The sequence below is a fragment of the Rhinopithecus bieti genome, unplaced genomic scaffold (assembly GCF_001698545.2).
Source record: "Rhinopithecus bieti isolate Rb0 unplaced genomic scaffold, ASM169854v2 scaffold_18548, whole genome shotgun sequence".
NCBI classification, from domain to species: Eukaryota; Metazoa; Chordata; class Mammalia; order Primates; family Cercopithecidae; genus Rhinopithecus; species Rhinopithecus bieti.
The window spans coordinates 2,663,449-2,682,656 of NW_016809526.1; the positions used below are offsets into that span (position 1 = coordinate 2,663,449).

At 43.0% G+C, this 19,208-nt stretch overlaps 1 protein-coding gene across 2 annotated transcripts in view; it reads left to right on the forward strand.

Annotated features, from left to right (window-relative positions):
• Positions 1-11,067, forward strand: part of DDO (D-aspartate oxidase) — a 23,524-nt gene extending 12,457 nt beyond the window's left edge. For both annotated transcript variants that reach the window (XM_017889673.1, XM_017889674.1), the window contains exon 5: positions 9,522-11,067. In XM_017889673.1, the coding sequence (XP_017745162.1) occupies positions 9,522-10,089 (568 nt within the window). In that variant the 3' untranslated portion in view covers positions 10,090-11,067. The remainder of the gene's footprint in view (positions 1-9,521) is intronic.
• Positions 11,068-19,208: the final 8,141 nt, after the last annotated feature.

Sequence of the window (19,208 nt, forward strand, 5' to 3'; positions counted from 1 at the left end):
TGTGTTCGTATATTAATTAACAATGGCAGTGACACACATGGTAAAATAAACTACAGACTTACGCGGGTTGGAATGGGAGCAGAAAGGAGGAAGCCTAGACCTGCTAGGCACATGTCAGTGGCATCACGATCTAGTTTTTTAAATTTTTTAAAAATAAAAAAATTATTTTTAAATTATTTTTAAATTATTTGTATTTTTTAAATTATTTGTAATATTTTAAATTATTTATTGTAAAACTCCTGGGCTCAAGTGATCTGCCTCCTTGGCCTCCCAAAGTGTTGGGATTACAGGTATGATCCACTACACTTGGCCTGGAGCACTTAAAAAACGTAGTTTCTATAAATACAAAGAGAAAATGATCTATTTTACTATTCTCTTAGGTTCAGATAACTCAGTAGCTAAATAGCAGTTGTTGCTGACTGGGCAAATAAAACAGTAGTATAATAAAATCAATATCATTATATTGACACAACACTAAAATCTATGGACCTTATTCATATTCTGCTAATTGTCCAAATAATGTCCACATATGAATATAAATACACACAACCCATAATTTTTTCCAGTCCATGATCCCATTGCAGTCACACATTGTCTTCAGTTGTCATGTCTCTTTAGTCTCTAGTCTGTCTTTGTCTTTTATTACATTTACAAGTGTGAATAGTACAGATCAGTTGTTTTGTATAATAGAATGTCCCTCAGTTGGGGTTTGTGTGATGTTTCCTCGGGATGAGATTGAGGTCCTGCATTTTGGGAGCTTATGGGTAATCAGGGAAGGGAATGCATAGAAGTAATGTTGAATCCTTATTGCATCATAGAAGGAGGCAGACGATATCAGTTTATCCCCTTATTGGGGCTGCTAACTTTCATCACCCAGAATGTCAGGTATCTCTACTGTGAGGTTACTACTTTTTCTCTTTGTAATTACTAAATATTTTGTTGTGATATACCTGAGACTATGTAAATATCCTATTCCCATGAAACGAGTTCCTATGATAGTAGTACTTTCACCTACGAGTTTTAGTATCCATTGATGATTCTTGCCTGAACTATTTATTACTGTGATGTTTGCCAAGTGATCATTTTATAACTCCATCTACATAGTTTGCTTTCTACTGTAAAGAAGTTTTCCTTTTCCTATATTTATTTATATCAGCATGAACTCATGGATACCTATTTTATTCAGTGATTTATAACTTACTCCCTCTAATTATTTTGATGTTCAAATTGTCCAAGATTAGCTGAATAGGAGCCCCTTCAAACTGCTCTTGTGTCTTTATGATATGTTCACTTGATTTGCTTTTTTTTTAAAGCACTTTTTTACTTTGGGGCACAACAAAATTCCACACACCCCAAATTTTGAGAAGAAAAACGTTTTCTTTTCATGAATATTTTCCACCATCTTTCCCTTAACACAAACCTAATGCAATGCCACAATTTAAATTTATGAATTCAGTGCAGAAAGAAGTCATCTTTTCTCTTTTTCCATTCTCTTTTCCTCTGTCCCCTGAAATTTTCACTCTGTTGCAATGTAAATCCTGATTTGAGGTGTAGCTGAAGAACACACCCAGCATCAGACCCACCTCTACCACAACCACCAGAAAGGCCAAGTTGACATTTAGAATTTCTAGATTCCTAAGAGTGCTGCATCTTCACATGGCAGCAAGGGGGCCCAGAGGCATGCCAGGAAGCACCCATGCTCTTTCCATATCTTCCCTGAAGACAGTTGTCCTTGGCCACTCCTTGGGCTCTGGGGTGCACACAGTGGCACAGTCTGCCCCTGGGAGGAAGACAGTGCAGGCCCTGAAAAAGGGCAGGGAATATGGGGATCCTGGGTCCCCAGAAGACGGGCTAGAAGGGAAGGGTTAGGACTCTGGCTGGGCGCATGCCCGAGTCCCACACACTCAAGAAGAAGGGCATGGCTGGAGAAGGGCCAGAGCGGGGTCCTCTGGTTGACCAGCTGAAAGAAGGTGCGGCTCAGATGAGCCAGAGTAAGTTTTGAGTCCTAGTGGTAGCCTTGAGCTTATGAGTAATCAGGGAAGGGGGTGTGAAGCGTTTCTTCACAAACTTTCTTCACCCAAACTTTCACTGAAGCATTGGCTCTTAAGTCTAGAAGTGAAATGCAAATGCTTAATTCTTCCTGGGAGAGAGGGCTCATTGCTTTCATTTTGCTTTAAGGGGCAAATTTTTGATAAGGCCCTGGGGAGATGAGGAGAGTTCTGATGGGGCAGGGAGGGGGCATGAAGGCCCAGGGCACTTGAAGAGGTGTCACTGTGGGAGGGGGCCGAGGCAGGGACGCCAGCCTCCCCCTCAGCACACAGTCATCTCCTCTGAGGAGTCCTCATAAGTCTCCCAGTTGGCCTGGTGCCGCCCTGCGTCGTGGGCAGTGTCTTCCTCTGCAGGGGCTGGGGCTCCCCACGCGGGACTGTGAGTGGGCGCCAGTCCCCGCCCCGGCCCGCTCCTGCGCACCTCCCGGCTCCCACTACTCCGAGAGAGAATGTTTTAGCTCCCGGCAGCCCGCGTCATTTCCACACCCAACCAAATATTATCTGAATGATTTCTTCCTGCTTCCAAAGCTGGAAGACAGGCCCCGTAGTTCCATCATCGCTGTGTTTTCAGGCCTGACCCCTGACTGCGGGAGGAAGGCTTAGGTCAACCCTGCCACCCCGTCCTCAGCTGCGGGCTTGCGGTCAGCATTTCCCGCCACTTAAAATGCTCCCCCGCCAGGGGGCTTCAGGCCGCGGGGACCGCAACGCCATGGGCCTGAGACCGGGGGAGGCGGCGGTGCCTGGAAATACGCCGCCTCCGGACTGTGGGTCGGTTATGCGCAGCGGGGAGGAGAGGACCGAGGGCTGCCCTTGTCCCCCAGAGTCCTGGGGAGACCTTCTTCAGTCCGTTTGTTTGATATGGGGGCCCGCCAGGAAGGCGGCCGAGACCTGAGTGCCTCAGACAGAAGGCACGGGGTGTGCTGCGAAGGAAGACTTCAGCGCCTCTGCTCCTCAGCCTCTTGTACCCCTGAGACCTGGCTCCCTCCTGACCCCGGTGTGGGGCCTCCACAGACAGCTCCCGATGGCCCCTGCCCATGCAGATTAGCTCCCTGCAGCCTGGAGCCTGCGTCCGACCAGGCTGGTGGAAGAACGCACGTCCCCTTTCCTCCCGCAGGAGGCTTTGCAGCTCCGGACTCCTCTCAGCCCAAGACGGGCCTTTCAGGGCGAGCACTTCAGGCAGGGTGGGCAGCAGGGCCACGTCCCGGTGAGGGAGCGACACCTGGGCCTCACTCTGGGCTGCCGCCCACTAACCTCCTGCCAGGCGACCCAGATGGGACGCCACACAATCTCTGCTTGTTCCTCACACTCAGGGTCTATTTTGTTGCCACCTACGCCTCTTCCACACAATGTGAGTGTTCAGCCTTCAGTGTTCTCACTCAAAAATAAGCATTTGCTCAGCAAGCCACACAGCAATGGCTTCAACCTAAGCACGATTCTTCTGAAATAATACAAACTTCCGCAAAAAATGTTTTTGTACTACAAATTAGATCGTTATTGTTTTTCAAAAGATAGAAGAGATCATCTCCTTCTCCAACAAAAAATAAAACAATAATGCCCAATAATATACAGAACAAACACAAACAAAAACCCCACAGAGTTTGAGTCACCCATGCAGGTCATATTTTATATCATATTCTGCCAGTAGAGTTAAATTCTACTGCTTTATTACTGGCTCCTTCCAGGAAATGAATCAGCGAGGCATTAAGTCTTCCTCCAGGCAGCCCATCTAAATCAATCCTCCCGGAGGGACCAGGATTGTCCTGCCTTTGATGAGATTCAGAAAACTGGGTGGCCCATTTCTGTGCTGGGCCATGGTAACATGGACACACTTATCTCTTTCCAAGAGGCCATGCCTTATCCTGTGTCCCCAGGGAGGCCCCATGCTGACCTCAGCACTGGCCACTGAGCTAGTTGCCTGGTACTTTCCCTGCCCCTCCTCTGATTAGGCCTCTCTGTAACTTTCTCTGGGAGAGTCCTCTAGCGCCCATCTTTTTCTTCTCCTGTATCTTGTGTTCTCCTGCTCGGCCTGACTCACAGTAATGCCTATGAAAGAATCTGGCTTCCTTGGCACCATCATTAGCCCTATTAGACAGCTATGTCTGCCCTGGAGCTCACCAGGAGCTTGTCCTTTCCCCTGTCACGGGCTCTCCACATCACAGCCCCTGCCTCCCTGTTTAGTGCTACCTGAGATTCCTTTCTTGCCATGGCTTCAGCTTCAGTGGAGTATGGGAATTGCCTCTGATTCCAAGAGCACAGAGGGGATGAGGGGACTCTTTGCTCCTGGGAGGTCGAGTGTATGTGTATGTGTGTGTGTGTGTGTGTGTGTGTGTACATGTGCATTTAAGATTTGCTTAGTGGACCCTTGTTTTCCTCAGGGGCACAGCCAACTCAATTTACCTCCTTGCTGAAACTCCCAGTGAGGTGAAGGAAAGGCGCTGAGGGTGACCATCCTCCATGTCTGTGGATCAGGCCGATGCAGTCCAGCAGAGGGCTAACTTAAGCTTGGGGAAATGGACGCTTTTATGTTTTAGGGTGATGACCAGAGGATGTTGGGCTGGGGCTATTTTGTGAGTCCTGCTTCTTGAGTGCCCCCAACCCCATTTCCTCATGGGAGGTTGGGACAATGGTATTCTCTCTCTCCAGGATGAGGTCTTGCTCAATTGCAAGAAGCCTCAAGAGGAAAGTCACCATGCTTCTTGTACCTCCAACCATGTCACCCCAAACTTGCAGAATAACTACCTCATATGGTCATAAAAGCAGCCTGGTAGGCACTTGGTCACCTAATTTAACATCTGACTTCTGGGTACAGTTTCCTCCTATGCATTGGTGCCATCTTATGCATTGCCCATGGGGTATATAATAATGACTGGGCATCGCTATGTGGTTGCATTACAACAGCATAAAGGTGACCAGTCTCCAGGCACATTTAATGAGTTTTCCTCTGGGATCCAAGGCCTATGAGCAATGCAGCACAGGAAACCTGACAAGGCCTAGCCACTAGGATAGCTTAAGAAGTCACCAGGCACAGGTTGGACTTTTATCAGTAGCTTGACCAGCAGGGAACCTTTGAAATGGAAAAGAAAAGACATTTACACTTATTGAATACTTGCATAATCATCATAGAAATGCTGTAAGCTAGGCACTCTTATCCCTAGGAAACAATTTCAGTGAGTTTTAAAAATTTGCTGAAATCCCAAGGCTGGCAGATTCTCTTATTCCCCCAAATTATGAAAATAATCTGAGTTTTAATTAATTAGGATATCTGGAGCACAGAACATAATGTTCAAATATTAACACATGGAATCTACAATGTAAGAATCAAAAAACCCCACAAAATCAAAATAATGTTCAAATAATGATCAGTTAAAACTTTTCAAAATTGAAATATCATCCTTAATGAAACATAAGTGATATACAGGTATGGAGGGTACGAATACTCATAGATGATGCACTGGGTCTTGTGTTTTACAGTAGCATGAAAAACCCCTAAGCACTTTTTAAAAAATAAAAGGTCTTTATTGAGCAGCTATAGTGTGTTAGGCACAGTGTTATGCTTTTTCCAGACGTTGTCTCATTTCATTTTCACAACGAGCCTAGGGAGTCAGTATTATTACCCCCATATTATGGATACAGGATTAAAGCTTAGAGAAGTGGAATAATTTGGCCAAGGTCATATGAATGGTAAAGGGTAGAGGCCTCCTAAGTACTTTTTAAAGGTGTTTTCTTTGTGTTCACCTTTTGAAAGATTATAAACACGCTGAAACGTGTTGCTCAGTATTACTACAAAACTCCAATTTACTCTTCTTTCTATGCCAATGTTTAGGTGAAAAACAACCTTTACAGAGTATTTTACCTTTAAAAACATTTATCTATTACTATATGTTTAAGAACATAATTTAAGTTTCTAAATTGGTTATTCTTACCGAGAGAGCCAAAAAAAAAACAAAAACAACCTGTCTCCATAAAGTTTGCTACATTAAATACTTTTTATCTACAAACAGTTTTACTTATAAAACAAACAAACAAACACAACAGTAGCTCCAGCTTCATTCTCTCTCTTTAACTCCTTTTAGTTACACCAAAAAGTAATCCATTGGCTTTATTGGTTCTCTGTGGCCCCAAAGTGTAGATGCTTGCCCGATTCTTTTCTTTGGTTTCCTCATCTCAGGTAAACAACATACTCCCTTCCTTGGATTTTAGAATAAAAGCAACCAAATTTAGGTTCTGTTGTTTGAAGCACTGATGCTGGCAATGCAGCTTGCATTTAATAGGAAGGGCGTTGCAGGTTCATGTGATCTCAGAGCAAGCGGAGCCTCTGAGTTCTTCTTGCCTCCTAAGGGTGCTGGGCAGAGTACAAGCCCTCAACAAATATTTGCTGAATAATCAATGAGTCTAATCCAGAGGGTTCAAACTGTTCTTGAAACTGCTCAGTGGAGATACTTCAGAGGTCTCTGCAGAGGGAGGGAGTGTGAAGAGACCGAGCAGATGGAGCTCTGCCCAGCAGCTTGGCCTTCAGTCAGATGCAGAGAACTGCAAAGATGCTGAGACAACAGCCTATGGCTGGTACTTGATGGAATATGACGCTGAGCTATTGGGGTCAGGGTCTAAGATGCCACTGAGTAGCAACGTTGGTCTCTTCCGCACTCATCAACGTGAGGCATTTTCTCTTCCTTCCTTCCTTCCTTCCTTCCTTCCTTCCTTCCTTCCTTCCTTTTATCTTTCTTTCTTTTCTTTTCTCTTCTCTTCTCTTCTCTTCTCTTCTCTTCTCTTCTCTTCTCTTCTTTTCGAGATGGCGTCTTGCTCTGTCTCCCAGGCTTGAGCACAGTGGCACGATCTCGGCTTGAACCTCCACCTCCTAGGTTCAAGGGATCTTCCCATCTCAGCCTCCTGAGTGGCTGGAATTACAGGCGTGTACTGCCACGAACGTGAGGCATTTTCTAGAAATGCAATTCAGCATCAGAAGGCCAGTTTTCTGCTGATCTTAATACAAGTTTAAATTAAACTTTCCAACCAGGAAGTGGGATGGAAAGTTAGAATCACTTCAAAGAGACCCTCCTTGCTAAGTTAAAATTAGTTGTCAAACCCATGCCATCATTGACCACCATAGCCACTGCAGAAGTTTCTGACTTTTCTTATTATTTTCCTTCACATTAAACCTGTTTATCTGGCCTTGAAAGTAGATAGTGCTCAGAACTGCTGTGATGATCACTTCTGCTCTCTTAGGGGCAGGCAGGATACAAGCACTCTGCCTCCATTTTCGAGGGCAGCCCTTCCCAGTTTCTCCCTGAAACGGCTTGGATGGCAGCAGTCAGAGAAAGAAGATGCCAAAGTTGTGCCACCCTGTATTTTTCTCCAGACAAAAAGAACCAATAGGATGTGTAAGATCGGCGTGGTGCATTGGCAGGCAAGCAGGAGATCCAGGAGAGCCGATGGTGTAGCTCCAGTCCGAAGGCCAGCAGGCTTGAAATCCAGGAAGAGCCAATGTTTTAGTTCCAGTCCAAAAAGAGGAAAAAGCCAGCGTCCCAGTTGGAAGGCAGTTCAGCAGAAGGAATTCTTTCTTCCTTGGAAAAGGGTCAACTTTTTTGTTTCATTCAGGCTTTCAACTGCTAAGATGAGGCCTACCCACATTAAAGAAGGCAATTAGCTTTACTCTGCCTACTGATTTAAATGTTTTTCTCATTCAAAAACACTTTCCGCAGAAACACACAGAGTATGTTTGACCAAATATCTGAGAACCCATAGCCCAATCAAGTTGACACATAAATTAACCATCACAGGTCCAAATCAGGATTTCATATCGTCTTTAGTATTGGCTAACACTTACTTCCAGTCCACTAGGTATGGGGCACTTAGCTGGGTCATAGGGATGGTAAGAAGCATAAGATACAATCTCTCCCCTTGAGGAATTCGTGATTTATTGATAACAGTCCTCTAAAATGTTTTGTGATTGATGACTGTTCAAAGTAGTGGCCATTATTTTATTGGAACCTCACAACCATCCTGTGAGACAGGCAAGGGAGGTATCCTCCCCACGATGCAGATGAGGAAACTGAGATTTGGAGAAGTGAGGTGAGTTGGCCAAGAGCTCAAAGCTAATGTGAGGCAGAGCTGGGACATAAAGCCAGGTTTTCTGATTTCACACCACTTCTCCTTTAAAACTTAGTCAATTCTGCCAAGCATTTACACTTCTGTCTGCCAGTTCCTCTGTCAGCCCTTGAGGAAGGGCACTGTCACTCACACCCTTCTGGCCCCTCTTAGCAGCGCCCTGCATGCAAGCATTCGGTCTGCATCTATTGAACAGAGCTGCTGATAGTCTCTTTCTCTATTCTACAAGTGATCTGTGAATAAGATTACAGGTCCTGGAGGTTATTGTTTATTGGGTAGACTTTCCGTTTTGTGAGATTAAAAAAGTTCTGGAGGCTGGGTGTGGTGGCTCATGCCTATAATCCCAGCACTTTGGGAGGCAGAGGCAGGTGGATTGACTGAGCTCATGAGTTGCAGACCAGCCTGGGCAACATGGCGAAAACCTGTCTCTATCAAAAATACAAAAAATTAGCTGGGCATGGTGGCACATGCCTGTGGTCTCAGCTACTCAGGAGGCTGAGGTGTGAGGATCACTTAAGCCCAGGAATTCAAGGCTGCAGTGAGCTGAGATCATGCCACTGCACTCCAGCCTGAGTGACAGAGTAAGACCTCATCTCAGAAAAAATAAAAGTGTTCTGGAGATGGAGAGCTCATATGGATGGTGATGACGGTTGCACAACAAGGTGAATGTGCTTAATACTACTGAACTTTACACTTAAAAATCATCAAAATGGTAAATTTTATGTTATATGTATTTTACTTCAATTTAAATAAAGACTGCAGGTACTGGATAAGCCATTTCTTTTCATGATTGATATAGTTGGTCCAAAAAACATACCAATTACCAATCACAGATGCCATTTAGCTCATCAGCTACAAATATTTTGTGTTCTTCTCGTGCTAACACACTTGTAGACGAAGAGCTGGTGGGGATATGACCCCTGTACCTTTTAGTTAGGGAGACCAGACTAATACAAAGGAGCATGCAAGAGTTAACAATATGAGATAAAATGTAGCAAATTTAGTGTTAAATAAGTAGTAGAAATAAGAAATGCTTGGACATGTAAAATACCAAATCAACTTGGCATTTATCCAGCATCTATAACAATATAGGAATTCTACAAAATTTTAAAAGGGCAAAGCATATAATTACCTTTGTTTTGAACTTTCAAGTGGTTTCCATTTAGATTCAACTTTAGAAATCCCCAGTTCCTAGGACGTGAAGCAGTTGATGGCTAGAATTTGGCCTGATTGGGCCCTGGAAGCTCCTGGGGTATTTGTTCATGAGATGATCGCCTAATTTTTGTTCCTGGGTTCCTTTTGTTTACTTCCTGGAAGTAGTTGATCAGAATGCTAACAAAGGTTCACTTCATGACCTCTCTTCCATAGGATAAAAGGAAGTGGAGGCTGGATGCTCACTCGGCGAATAGACGACCTGTGGGAACTTCATCCGTCCTTCGACATCGTGGTCAACTGTTCAGGCCTTGGAAGCAGACAGCTTGCAGGAGACTCAAAGATTTTCCCTGTAAGGGGCCAAGTGCTCCAAGTTCAGGCTCCCTGGGTGGAGCATTTTATCCGAGATGGCAGTGGGCTGACGTATATTTATCCTGGTATGTCCCATGTAACCCTAGGTGGAACTAGGCAAAAAGGGGACTGGAATTTGTCCCCAGATGCAGAAAATAGCAGAGAAATTCTTTCCCGATGCTGTGCTCTGGAGCCCTCCCTCCACAGAGCCTGCAACATCAGGGAGAAGGTGGGCTTGAGGCCCTACAGGCCAGGCGTGCGACTGCAGACAGAGCTCCTTGCCCGAGATGGCCGGAGGCTGCCTGTAGTCCACCACTATGGCCATGGGAGTGGGGGCATCTCGGTGCACTGGGGCACTGCTCTGGAGGCTGCCAGGCTGGTGAGCGAGTGTGTCCATGCCCTCAGGACCCCCATTCCCAAGTCAAAGCTGTAGATGACATAAAATGACAGCAAATAGACTGAGAGACTGTTGATCAAAGCACAGAATAGGTTCAAATGACTTTTCCACTGCACGTAAGTTTAATTAGACATTTCTTTGTTTTCAACATTAGAAGTGGTATAACATGTAAGCCGAGCACAGTGGCATGCCTATAGTCCCAGCTACTTGAGAGGCTGAGGCAGGAGGATCACTTGAGCCCAGGAGTTTAAGTGCAATCTGGATAATATAGCCAGACCCCACCTCTAAAAAAACCAACAACAACAAAAGAAATGATGCAACATGTAGGCTTACTTAGGAAGTCTACCATTGATGACATAGGGCATAAAGCTCTATTTTTTGTTAAAAAATACGTCTTATAGAGTAAAATTTCTTTAGAACTGATGTCCAAGGACCTATGCAGATTTATATGAATGTTGGAAGCTATAGAGATTTTGATATCATTTGGCTTGTAAATCCACAGGAAGAGATAATGTATGGAAAACACTTAAATCACTGTCAATTGTAGAGCTGCCTATGATCTTCTTAGGTTATAGCCAAGTCAGCAACATAATTCCTCTAAATAAAATTACATGGTGCTCACGCAATGCAGGATTATTACGTTTAATTGAAGACAAAGCATGCTTGTTCCTATTACTGGCGGCAACCTTTTCCTTCCCTCAGCTGGTAATGATGGTAGGAGACAGAGATGAAGCTGCCTGTGGATGTCACATCACTTCACTAGCTGCCTGGGGTCAAACACCTAGGGGTTGTACATTCCATTACTGTAAATGGTTGAGAGCTGGTTTGCGGTATGTTTGGCTTAAGCATTTTTGAAGATGAACAGCATGTGCAGCCAAAGAACTAATTTGCTAATTAAGGTGAAACAATCATTCTGAATGAAATATAATCAGAGTATTCTGCAGTTTGTTAAGAAGTTTTGGGGAGGAGGGGAATGTGTCTCACAATAAAATGAGTTGCAATTGTTGAGCTAAATGAATTGAACCTGTTTTTTGACTCAGGCCTACTCAGAGCCTTTAATGTGTGCATGTGAAATGTGAATCCTCTCGAGAGCTTGGGTGGATGGAAAAGGACGTGCTGGTATTGAGGTAAAGAGGCTTGAGGAGGCTGGGCACGGTGGCTCACGCCTCCAATCCCAGTACTTTGGGAGGCCGAGGTGGGTGGATCACCTGAGTTCAGGAGTTCAAGACCAGCTTGGCCAGCATGGTGAAAGCTCATCTCTACAAAAATACAAAAATTAGCTGTGCATGATGGCGGGTGCCTGTAATCCCAGCTACTCAGGAGGCTGAGGTAGGAGAATCGCTTGAACCCGGGAGATGGAGGTTTCAGTGAACTGAAACACACCATTACACTCCAGCCTGGGTGACAGAGCAAGACTCCGTCTCAAAAAAAAAAAAAAAAAAAAAAAAAAAAAGGCTTGAGGAGAAATAGCTTTAATTTTAATTTTTGGGGAAGATGACTTCTGTTAAATGATACAGTAAGTTCTATTTTGGACATCCTGAGTGAGATGTAGGGTTGCCAATGAAGAAAGTGTGGGAAAGAGAAAGCTCTCAGCACAGCTACAGCTTTACTGTTGTGTTCATTCAGAACTTGCATATGATTTTGTTTGCAGAGAACATTCTGCTGGTAGACAGTGAGAGAAGAGCCCACCAGTGTTTTATGCAATCATAATCATTCCTTGCAGTATTAACATTCTCAAGTAAAATCAAGTGTGGGCTCTTTTCTATAGACTTCCACCAGGGGGTGGTGTTGTATCAGATTCAGATACATTGGTACATCCAAAAATTTAAAAATGACTAGAAATAAAAGATGGATACCAAGTATATATAGTGTGTGTGCTTCTTTTGAGGTTTTGGAGTTTATATACCCCAAGTGCAACTCTTCTGCATTCTAAGTATTTGAGAAATGTATAAGTTTAGACAGACTGGAAACACACATATGTATCATACATAATCTGTGAAAAAATAAAAGGTTATGATAAAATGGCATTTTTTAAAGAAGGAAATAATTTTTTAGTAGTTAAAAATAAAAATGAAGGCCACAGTTCAGAATAGGTAGAATTTCAGCCATTTCGAGGCAGCTTTAAGTGTACTTCTTTGTTCACTACGCCTGTGGTTTAGATCCTGTGGCATTTTCATTGTGTGTGATGGCTCACCTTCTATGACCTTTGCCTATTTGCTACTCTAGTTCAGCTTCACTCTGCATTTTATATTTCTAAAGTGCAGCACTACAAGAGTGCAAGATTGGAGGCTTCTTGAGAAAGTGGTCGTGGCTGCATGCCCTGATTTGATTTTCACTAATTGCTAAATATTTGTTCGCAGTGTCTCTGAAATATTATTCATTTCGGTCAGTAGCTGCCAACCTGGGCTGCACCTTAGAATCACCTGGGAAGTTTTTAAACAATGTTGACGCCCAGCAGTGCTTTATGAAATTAAAATCTTTGGTGGGTGAGGCGGAGCTGCTGCATCAGTGTTTACTTAAAGCTCTCCACGAAGTTCTGAGAGCCAGGGCTGAGAACCACTGAGCACTCCTTCCCTCCTCTCCTTCTAGGCCCCCGCTGCTAGCATCACCATCATCCTTCCCTTCCTTCCTCACTATCTTGGTGCATGGAGCTCAGAGGGATGTGCTCACTCAGGCAAGTGTGTCCTTAGGCACTTCTGGGCAAGCTGGCCTAGAAGAATTAGCTGTCTCCCAAAGTAGCTCTTTAGAAATACTGAAACCACCTTGCTGGCTATCGGTCAGCTGCTCCAAGACAGCTATCTGTCTTTATCTGAAAGACAAGAGACTGAGTGTACAAATGGACAATGGCTAGACCACATATAAAAATAGAACTCTGGCCCACAAGCTGCAGCAACCTGCCCAGGAAACCAATTCCCTTATCTACAATAAACAACACAGGAAGCCAGCCTCCTATGTGAGTATATCGGACTTGCAGGAAGCCAGATTGCTATCTCTAGAAATAATCCAGAAAGATAAACAATAACTTCTGTAACAATTCGCACAAAATGGCCAGGACTCGATTAATAACTGACAGCATCCCTAATTGTTGCCCCCACCTCTAATTTAGAACAAATCAGAGAAAAAAAAAATATTTGCCCCCACTTCTAACTTAGGCCCAACCACATAGGATGTTCTGCTTCTAGTTAACTCGCCTGCAGTGTCCCCATGCCTATCAGGACATATATGAAGTCTTCTCTTTTTTCTGTTGTGAAGCTTTCTCACCCCTTTGCCTACCTTTGGATCTCTGCCAAATGTAAGTGTGTAAGTGTGATGGGCTGACTCCCTTGTTATAGTAAAATCTAAAGAAATAGGCTTTGTCTTTCTCATTTGACTGGTGTATTAGTCAGGGTTCTCCAGAGAAACAGAACCAGTAGGACATATGTAGATACATAGAAAGAAATTTCTTATGAGGGTTGGCTCACACAATTCTGGAGGCTGAGAAATCCCGTGATGTGCTGTCTGCCCGTTGGAGGGCCAGGAGCGCTGGTGTAGTTCTAGTCCAAGCCTGAATGCCTGAGACCCAGAGGAGCCAGTGGAGTAAGTCTGAAGGCCACAGTGCTGAAATCCAGGGACAGGAGAAGACGGATGTCCTAGCTCAAGCAGAGAGCAAATTTGTCCTTCCTTACCTTTTTCTTCTATTCAAGCCCTCAACAGATTGGATGGTGTCCACTTACATTGGTGAAGACAATCTTTACTTAACTTACTGATTCAAATGCTTAACTCTTCCAAAGATATCCTCATATATATATACCCAGAAAGAATGTGTTGCCAGCCAGCTGGGCACCCTTAGCTCAGTCCATTTGACACATAAAATTAACCATCACAGCTGATCTTCATTTACTTCAAAGATTTCAATGTTTATATAAGTTGAGGTCTTCCTGGGTAATCGGTGCTACTGCCTGGGAATAGACTGCTTTATTTTTTCTTTCTTGTTTTCTGTTTCAGAACATCTTTTATTTTTTTCTGAACATGAAGAACAACTGATTTCCTTCTTAAATCTCTGCTTTCAAGTGTCTGGCCTTTGTGACTGAGTGTCTGCCTGCTGTGTCTGTGACCCAGAGGAACGAGGCTGCTTTGAGCACTGTCAGTGCCACCATGTGTTTCTTCTGCAGGCAAAGGTTATGCACAAACTTTTAGGATTTTTTTTTTTTTTTAACTTTTGGGATTTTATTTGCTTAGGAAGAAAAAATGTTAAACAGAAAGGCCATAGCCCAGTTGGACACAGTTGTATAGAAGAAAGGCTATTTTAAAATGACATATATTCTTTTATTGAATAATGCATTCAAATCAACTGGTATTTGAACCAGTTTTCTCAATCAATTAAAAGCTTTTGGAAAAAAGGAAGAAAAGGATGGTGGAACATGTGTCCACTGGGAGTTGTAGTTCTTAGAAACCTGTTCCAAGACTTTCATAACTTGTCAAATATTTGAAATAAATGCAGCATTTTTTATTTCTCTCATTTTTCTTCTTAAGGGTGTGAATGATGGAGGCACATTTGAAACCTGCTTCCTCAGGATATCATTCACTCAAGAAAAGCCAATTGAGATATTTAAGTGGTCCCTTTCTTCTTGAAAAATCTCAGCAGTTTTCCACCAGGCCTGGGGGTTTTATTATCCTAAGTGACTTTGCTGCCTATAAATCACAGCCCTAAGTAGCCAAAGGGAATGCGTTAACCAGATCTCTTATAAATATGACCAATGTTTCTTCAATTATTAGCAGAACAATTGACTTCCATCTACTCAGGGCACCTGTCAACCTGGCCTGCAGCCATGATTCCCACAATTCCATCTCCCAGAGACTGTTCCCCTTGAATTATAATTTTTTTATCCTGGTGTGTGTTCTATGGTAGGAGTCCAGGATCCAATTTTTCATGTATCCCAGTATTTCTCTTCCTTGCAGATCCAAGTCATCTGGCAATGGAACTCAACCATTGTGATTGAAACTCCACGGGGTCTTCCTGCTCTGCCCCGGACTCCTTTCCTGGGAAATCTACTCAGACCTGGAAGATTCACTGTGTGGGCAGTGTCCCTCAGGCCCTACCTCCCTGGTCACAGCTTATTGGATCAGAGGAAACTGTCAGGTTTAGGCCCCATTGCAGGTAACAGAAACCCCCTAAATATCTGTTTAAACAAGGTGGGCATGTATTTCACTCACAAAAAAGAAGCCTCGATATAGGCAGTTTAGGGCTGTTGTGAGGTCTCCAATGGTCATCAGTGATCCAGGCTCCTTCCAGCTCATACTATGCTATCTCAAGGGTGTGGCCCTTGTGCTCACATCCAACATGGCAGTCAGAGCTCCAGCCATCACATCATTATATCCACCCTCCAAGGACACTTCCTGGAAGGTTCACATAACATCTTTGCTTGTATTTTACTTCATAGGATTTAGCCCCAGGGTTACACTGAGATTCAAGGGAAACTGGGAATGTAGTCTTTTGTCTTGGTGGCAATGTAAAAGTCAGGGTTTTAGTAGGCTCTGCAAAAGTATCAAACTATAAATTGAGTTAGGTCAGTATTTGGGCTCAGAAACTGAAACCCCAGAATATGGCACATTGACATGCTGAACTGAAGAAGTCTCGAGGTCTGTCTGACCTCCTCTACCCCAATCCTCTGTCTCTCCCAAAGCACAGGATGCAGCTGTTCTCTGAAGTTCCCTTATCTGCCTGAAGTCCAAACCACCAAAGAAAAAATCAATGACCTCTGGTACCTTCCCTGAGTTTTCATGAACTGAACTCATATGACAGGAAGAAAGACTGAAGTCTGTCAACACACCTGGACAGACTTCTGTCACAAACCATTGTCTGCTCTGCAGACCCAACAAACTTTGTCCCAGGCCATTATATGTTCTTTAAACCCATTGAATTCCCCTAAAGATCATTTACAACTCCACTAAAATCATCCACACTTTCCCATCTTCCTTTCCCCTGTGAAGAAGGGCATAGAACCATCTGTACCCCATTGGATCGTGGGGACTCACTCTGATTCACCCCTGTGCACATTAAGAAATTTGTATGCCTTTTCTCCTATTAATCTGCCTTTGATCAGTTGATTTTCAGTGAACCTTTAGAGGGTAAAGAGGAAAATATCCCTTGGCCCCTACACCAGTCACATTAAGAATTTGTACTAAGGATTTCCTGGTGATGGTAGGCTCTGGAGACGTGTAGACTGGGGCTTGACAATCCAGGTTGTTTAGGTTTATACAGTGGAAGCCAGGCAAGAGAGAGGAAGAAGAGAAAAGGCAGAGATGGAAGCACCAGGGCCCACGTACTGCTGGGGAAGCAGTGAGAATGACCTCACTTCTGCTCCAGCCCTATTTCTTATCTTCTGTCTCACTAGACAGTCAATTCTATGTTCCTCAGAAACCCCACATTAAAAAAAATGCCTTTAAAACAATTATTGTTTTAAGAAGGTAAAAAAAAAAGTGGGAGCTGAAGAATTTCAGGTTCCCAACAAAATAGTGGCTTTTTCTGTAATCATTTCAATAATAAGAATGCTTTTTATAGTTGTAGAGTAAAATCTAAATATCACAGATCAAATCCAGCATTTAGCAACTTTTGCTTAAAAATCTTGTCCCTTCTTTTCCTATCACTAATGTGATGTTTTACAAGTCCTTTTCTCCTTTATTGTTATAACCCATGGTTAAGATAAATAAGGTCAAAGCTACCCAAACAAAGCCTTTGCATTGCTCAAACAACAGTTTTTGTTTTTTTTTTCAATTGGTGCTAGCTTCTAAACGTATTATTAGTTCCTAGTCAAGATCTTGTTATAACCAGTGGTGACCTCAGTAATGCAGATTATTTTCTTTAATTAATAGAACTGAGTTATGGCAATTTGTGTGGCAAAACTTATATTTTAGGAGTAATGCCTGTATTTAGTTTCTTGTTCATGGATTCTATTGGGGGAATATTTTATCATAATCCTCCTTTTTCCTTGAGCCCATTAAGTGGATTCTTTCCTTTTAACCAAAAACCCTGTATAAGTCAATTTTAGAAAAAGCAAGTGGATCACTGTGATGGGAAAGCAGAGTTCAACTATCCACTAGACCAAAGGTCAGCAAACTGCTTCTGTAAAGAGCCCAATGGTAAATACTTAAGGTTTTGCAGGCTACACAGTCTCTGTTGCAACCACTCAATTCCTCAACTTCACCATTGTAGTCTGAGAGTGGTCATAGACAATGCATAAACAAATGATCATGGTGTGTTTCAATAAAACTTTATTTAAAAAAGCAGGCAGAGTACCATATTTGGCCTGAGGACTATAGTTCACCTTATATTAGACAATAAGCTCCGTGTGGTCAGGGAGATGTCTGATTTAGCACTTTATAGCCAGCTCAGGCACCAAGTCTGGTACTTACTTGAATGACTAGGTAAGTGAACTATTAATGCAACATCAATGGATAGATTATCCCAATTTAAATTTGATTTTTTTTTTTAAAAAAAGCAAGCCCCATTCAACAAGCTCTTGTTTTGGCCTGCTGATTGATTTTCCTTAAAACTGTAAAAATCTATGTACTACTAAAATTTCACAGCTTGAATATACCATTGAGAATACATTCATGGCCTAGATTCTCAGGCAGCTGAATTATCAAACCAGCTAGAAGGAACAGGCTGTAGAAAACTTTCTTGGGAGCAAAGCCAGCATGTATGTGCCTTCACCCAGGTCTGCATATCTTCCTGGCACTACTCTACTAAGCCATGAAGTAGGGGCCATGAAGTAAGGTAAGAGGGCCTCTGGTACAGGAGCAGCTGAAAGCCATGTCTCTTCCCTGTTTTCATGCCTTCTGCAGTCTCCAGGCCTGTCGTACCTGGGATTTGGCTACTGCCACAAGAGCAACAAGATAATAGATTTTTGTTCTTTATTTCTTCTAAAAAAAATCAGTGCAGAACTTGCACGTTCGTTACAGAGGTATACGTGTGCCATGGTGGTTTGCTGCACCTATTGACCTGTCCTCTAAGTTCTCTCCCTTCAACCCCCACCCCCCAACAGGCCCTGGTGTGTGACGTTCCCCTCTCTGTGTCCATGTGTTCTCAATGTTGGACTCCCACTTATGAGTGAGAATATGCGGTACTTGGTTTTCTGTTCCTGTGTTGGTTTGCTGATGAAGACTTCTAGCTTTATCCAAATCCCTGCAAAGAACATGATCTTATTCCTTTTTATGACTGCATAGTATTCCATGGTGTATATGTACCACATTTTATTTATCCAGCCTATCATTGATGGGCATTTGGGTTGATTCCATGTCTTTGCTATTGTAAATAGTGCTGCAATAAACATATGTGCATGTGTTTTTATAGTAGAATGATTTTTATTCCTCTGGGTACATACCCAATAATGGGGTTGCTGGCTCAAATGGTATTTCTTGTTCTAGATCCTTAAGAAATCACCATACTGTCTTCCATAATGGCTGAACTAATTCACATTCCCGCCAATAGTGTAAAAGCATTCTATTTCTCCACAGCCTCCCCAACATCTATTGTTCCCTGACTTTTTAATAATTGCCATTCTAACAGGCATGAGATGGTAGCTTATTGTGGTTTTAATTTGCATTTCTCTAGTGACCAGTGACGATGATATTTTTTTCATGTTTGTTGGCTACATAAATGTTTTCTTTTGAGAAGTGTCTCTTCATATCCTTTGTCGACTTTTTGATGGGATTGTTTTGTTTTTTCTTGTAAATTGTTTAAGTTCTTTGTATTTCTGGATATTAGACCTTTGTCAGATGGATAGATTGCAAACATTTTCTCCCATTCATTCTGTAGGTTGCCTGTTCACTCTGATGAAAGTTTCTTTTGCTGTGCAGAAGCTCTTTAGTTCAATTAGATCCCATTTGTCAATTGTGGCATTTGTTGCAATTGCTTTTGGCGTTTTTGCCCATGCCTATGTCCTGAATGGTATTGCCTAGGTTTTCTTTTAGGGTTTTTATGGTTTTGGGTTTTATATTTAAGTCTTTAATCCATCTTGAGTTAATTTTTGTATAAGGTGTAAGGAAGAAGTCCAGTTTCAGTTTTCTCCATATGGCTAGCCAGTTTTCCCAGTACCATTTACTGAATAGGAGATCCTTTCCCATTGCTCGTTTTTGTCAGGTTTGTCAAAGATCAGATGGTTGTATATGTGTGA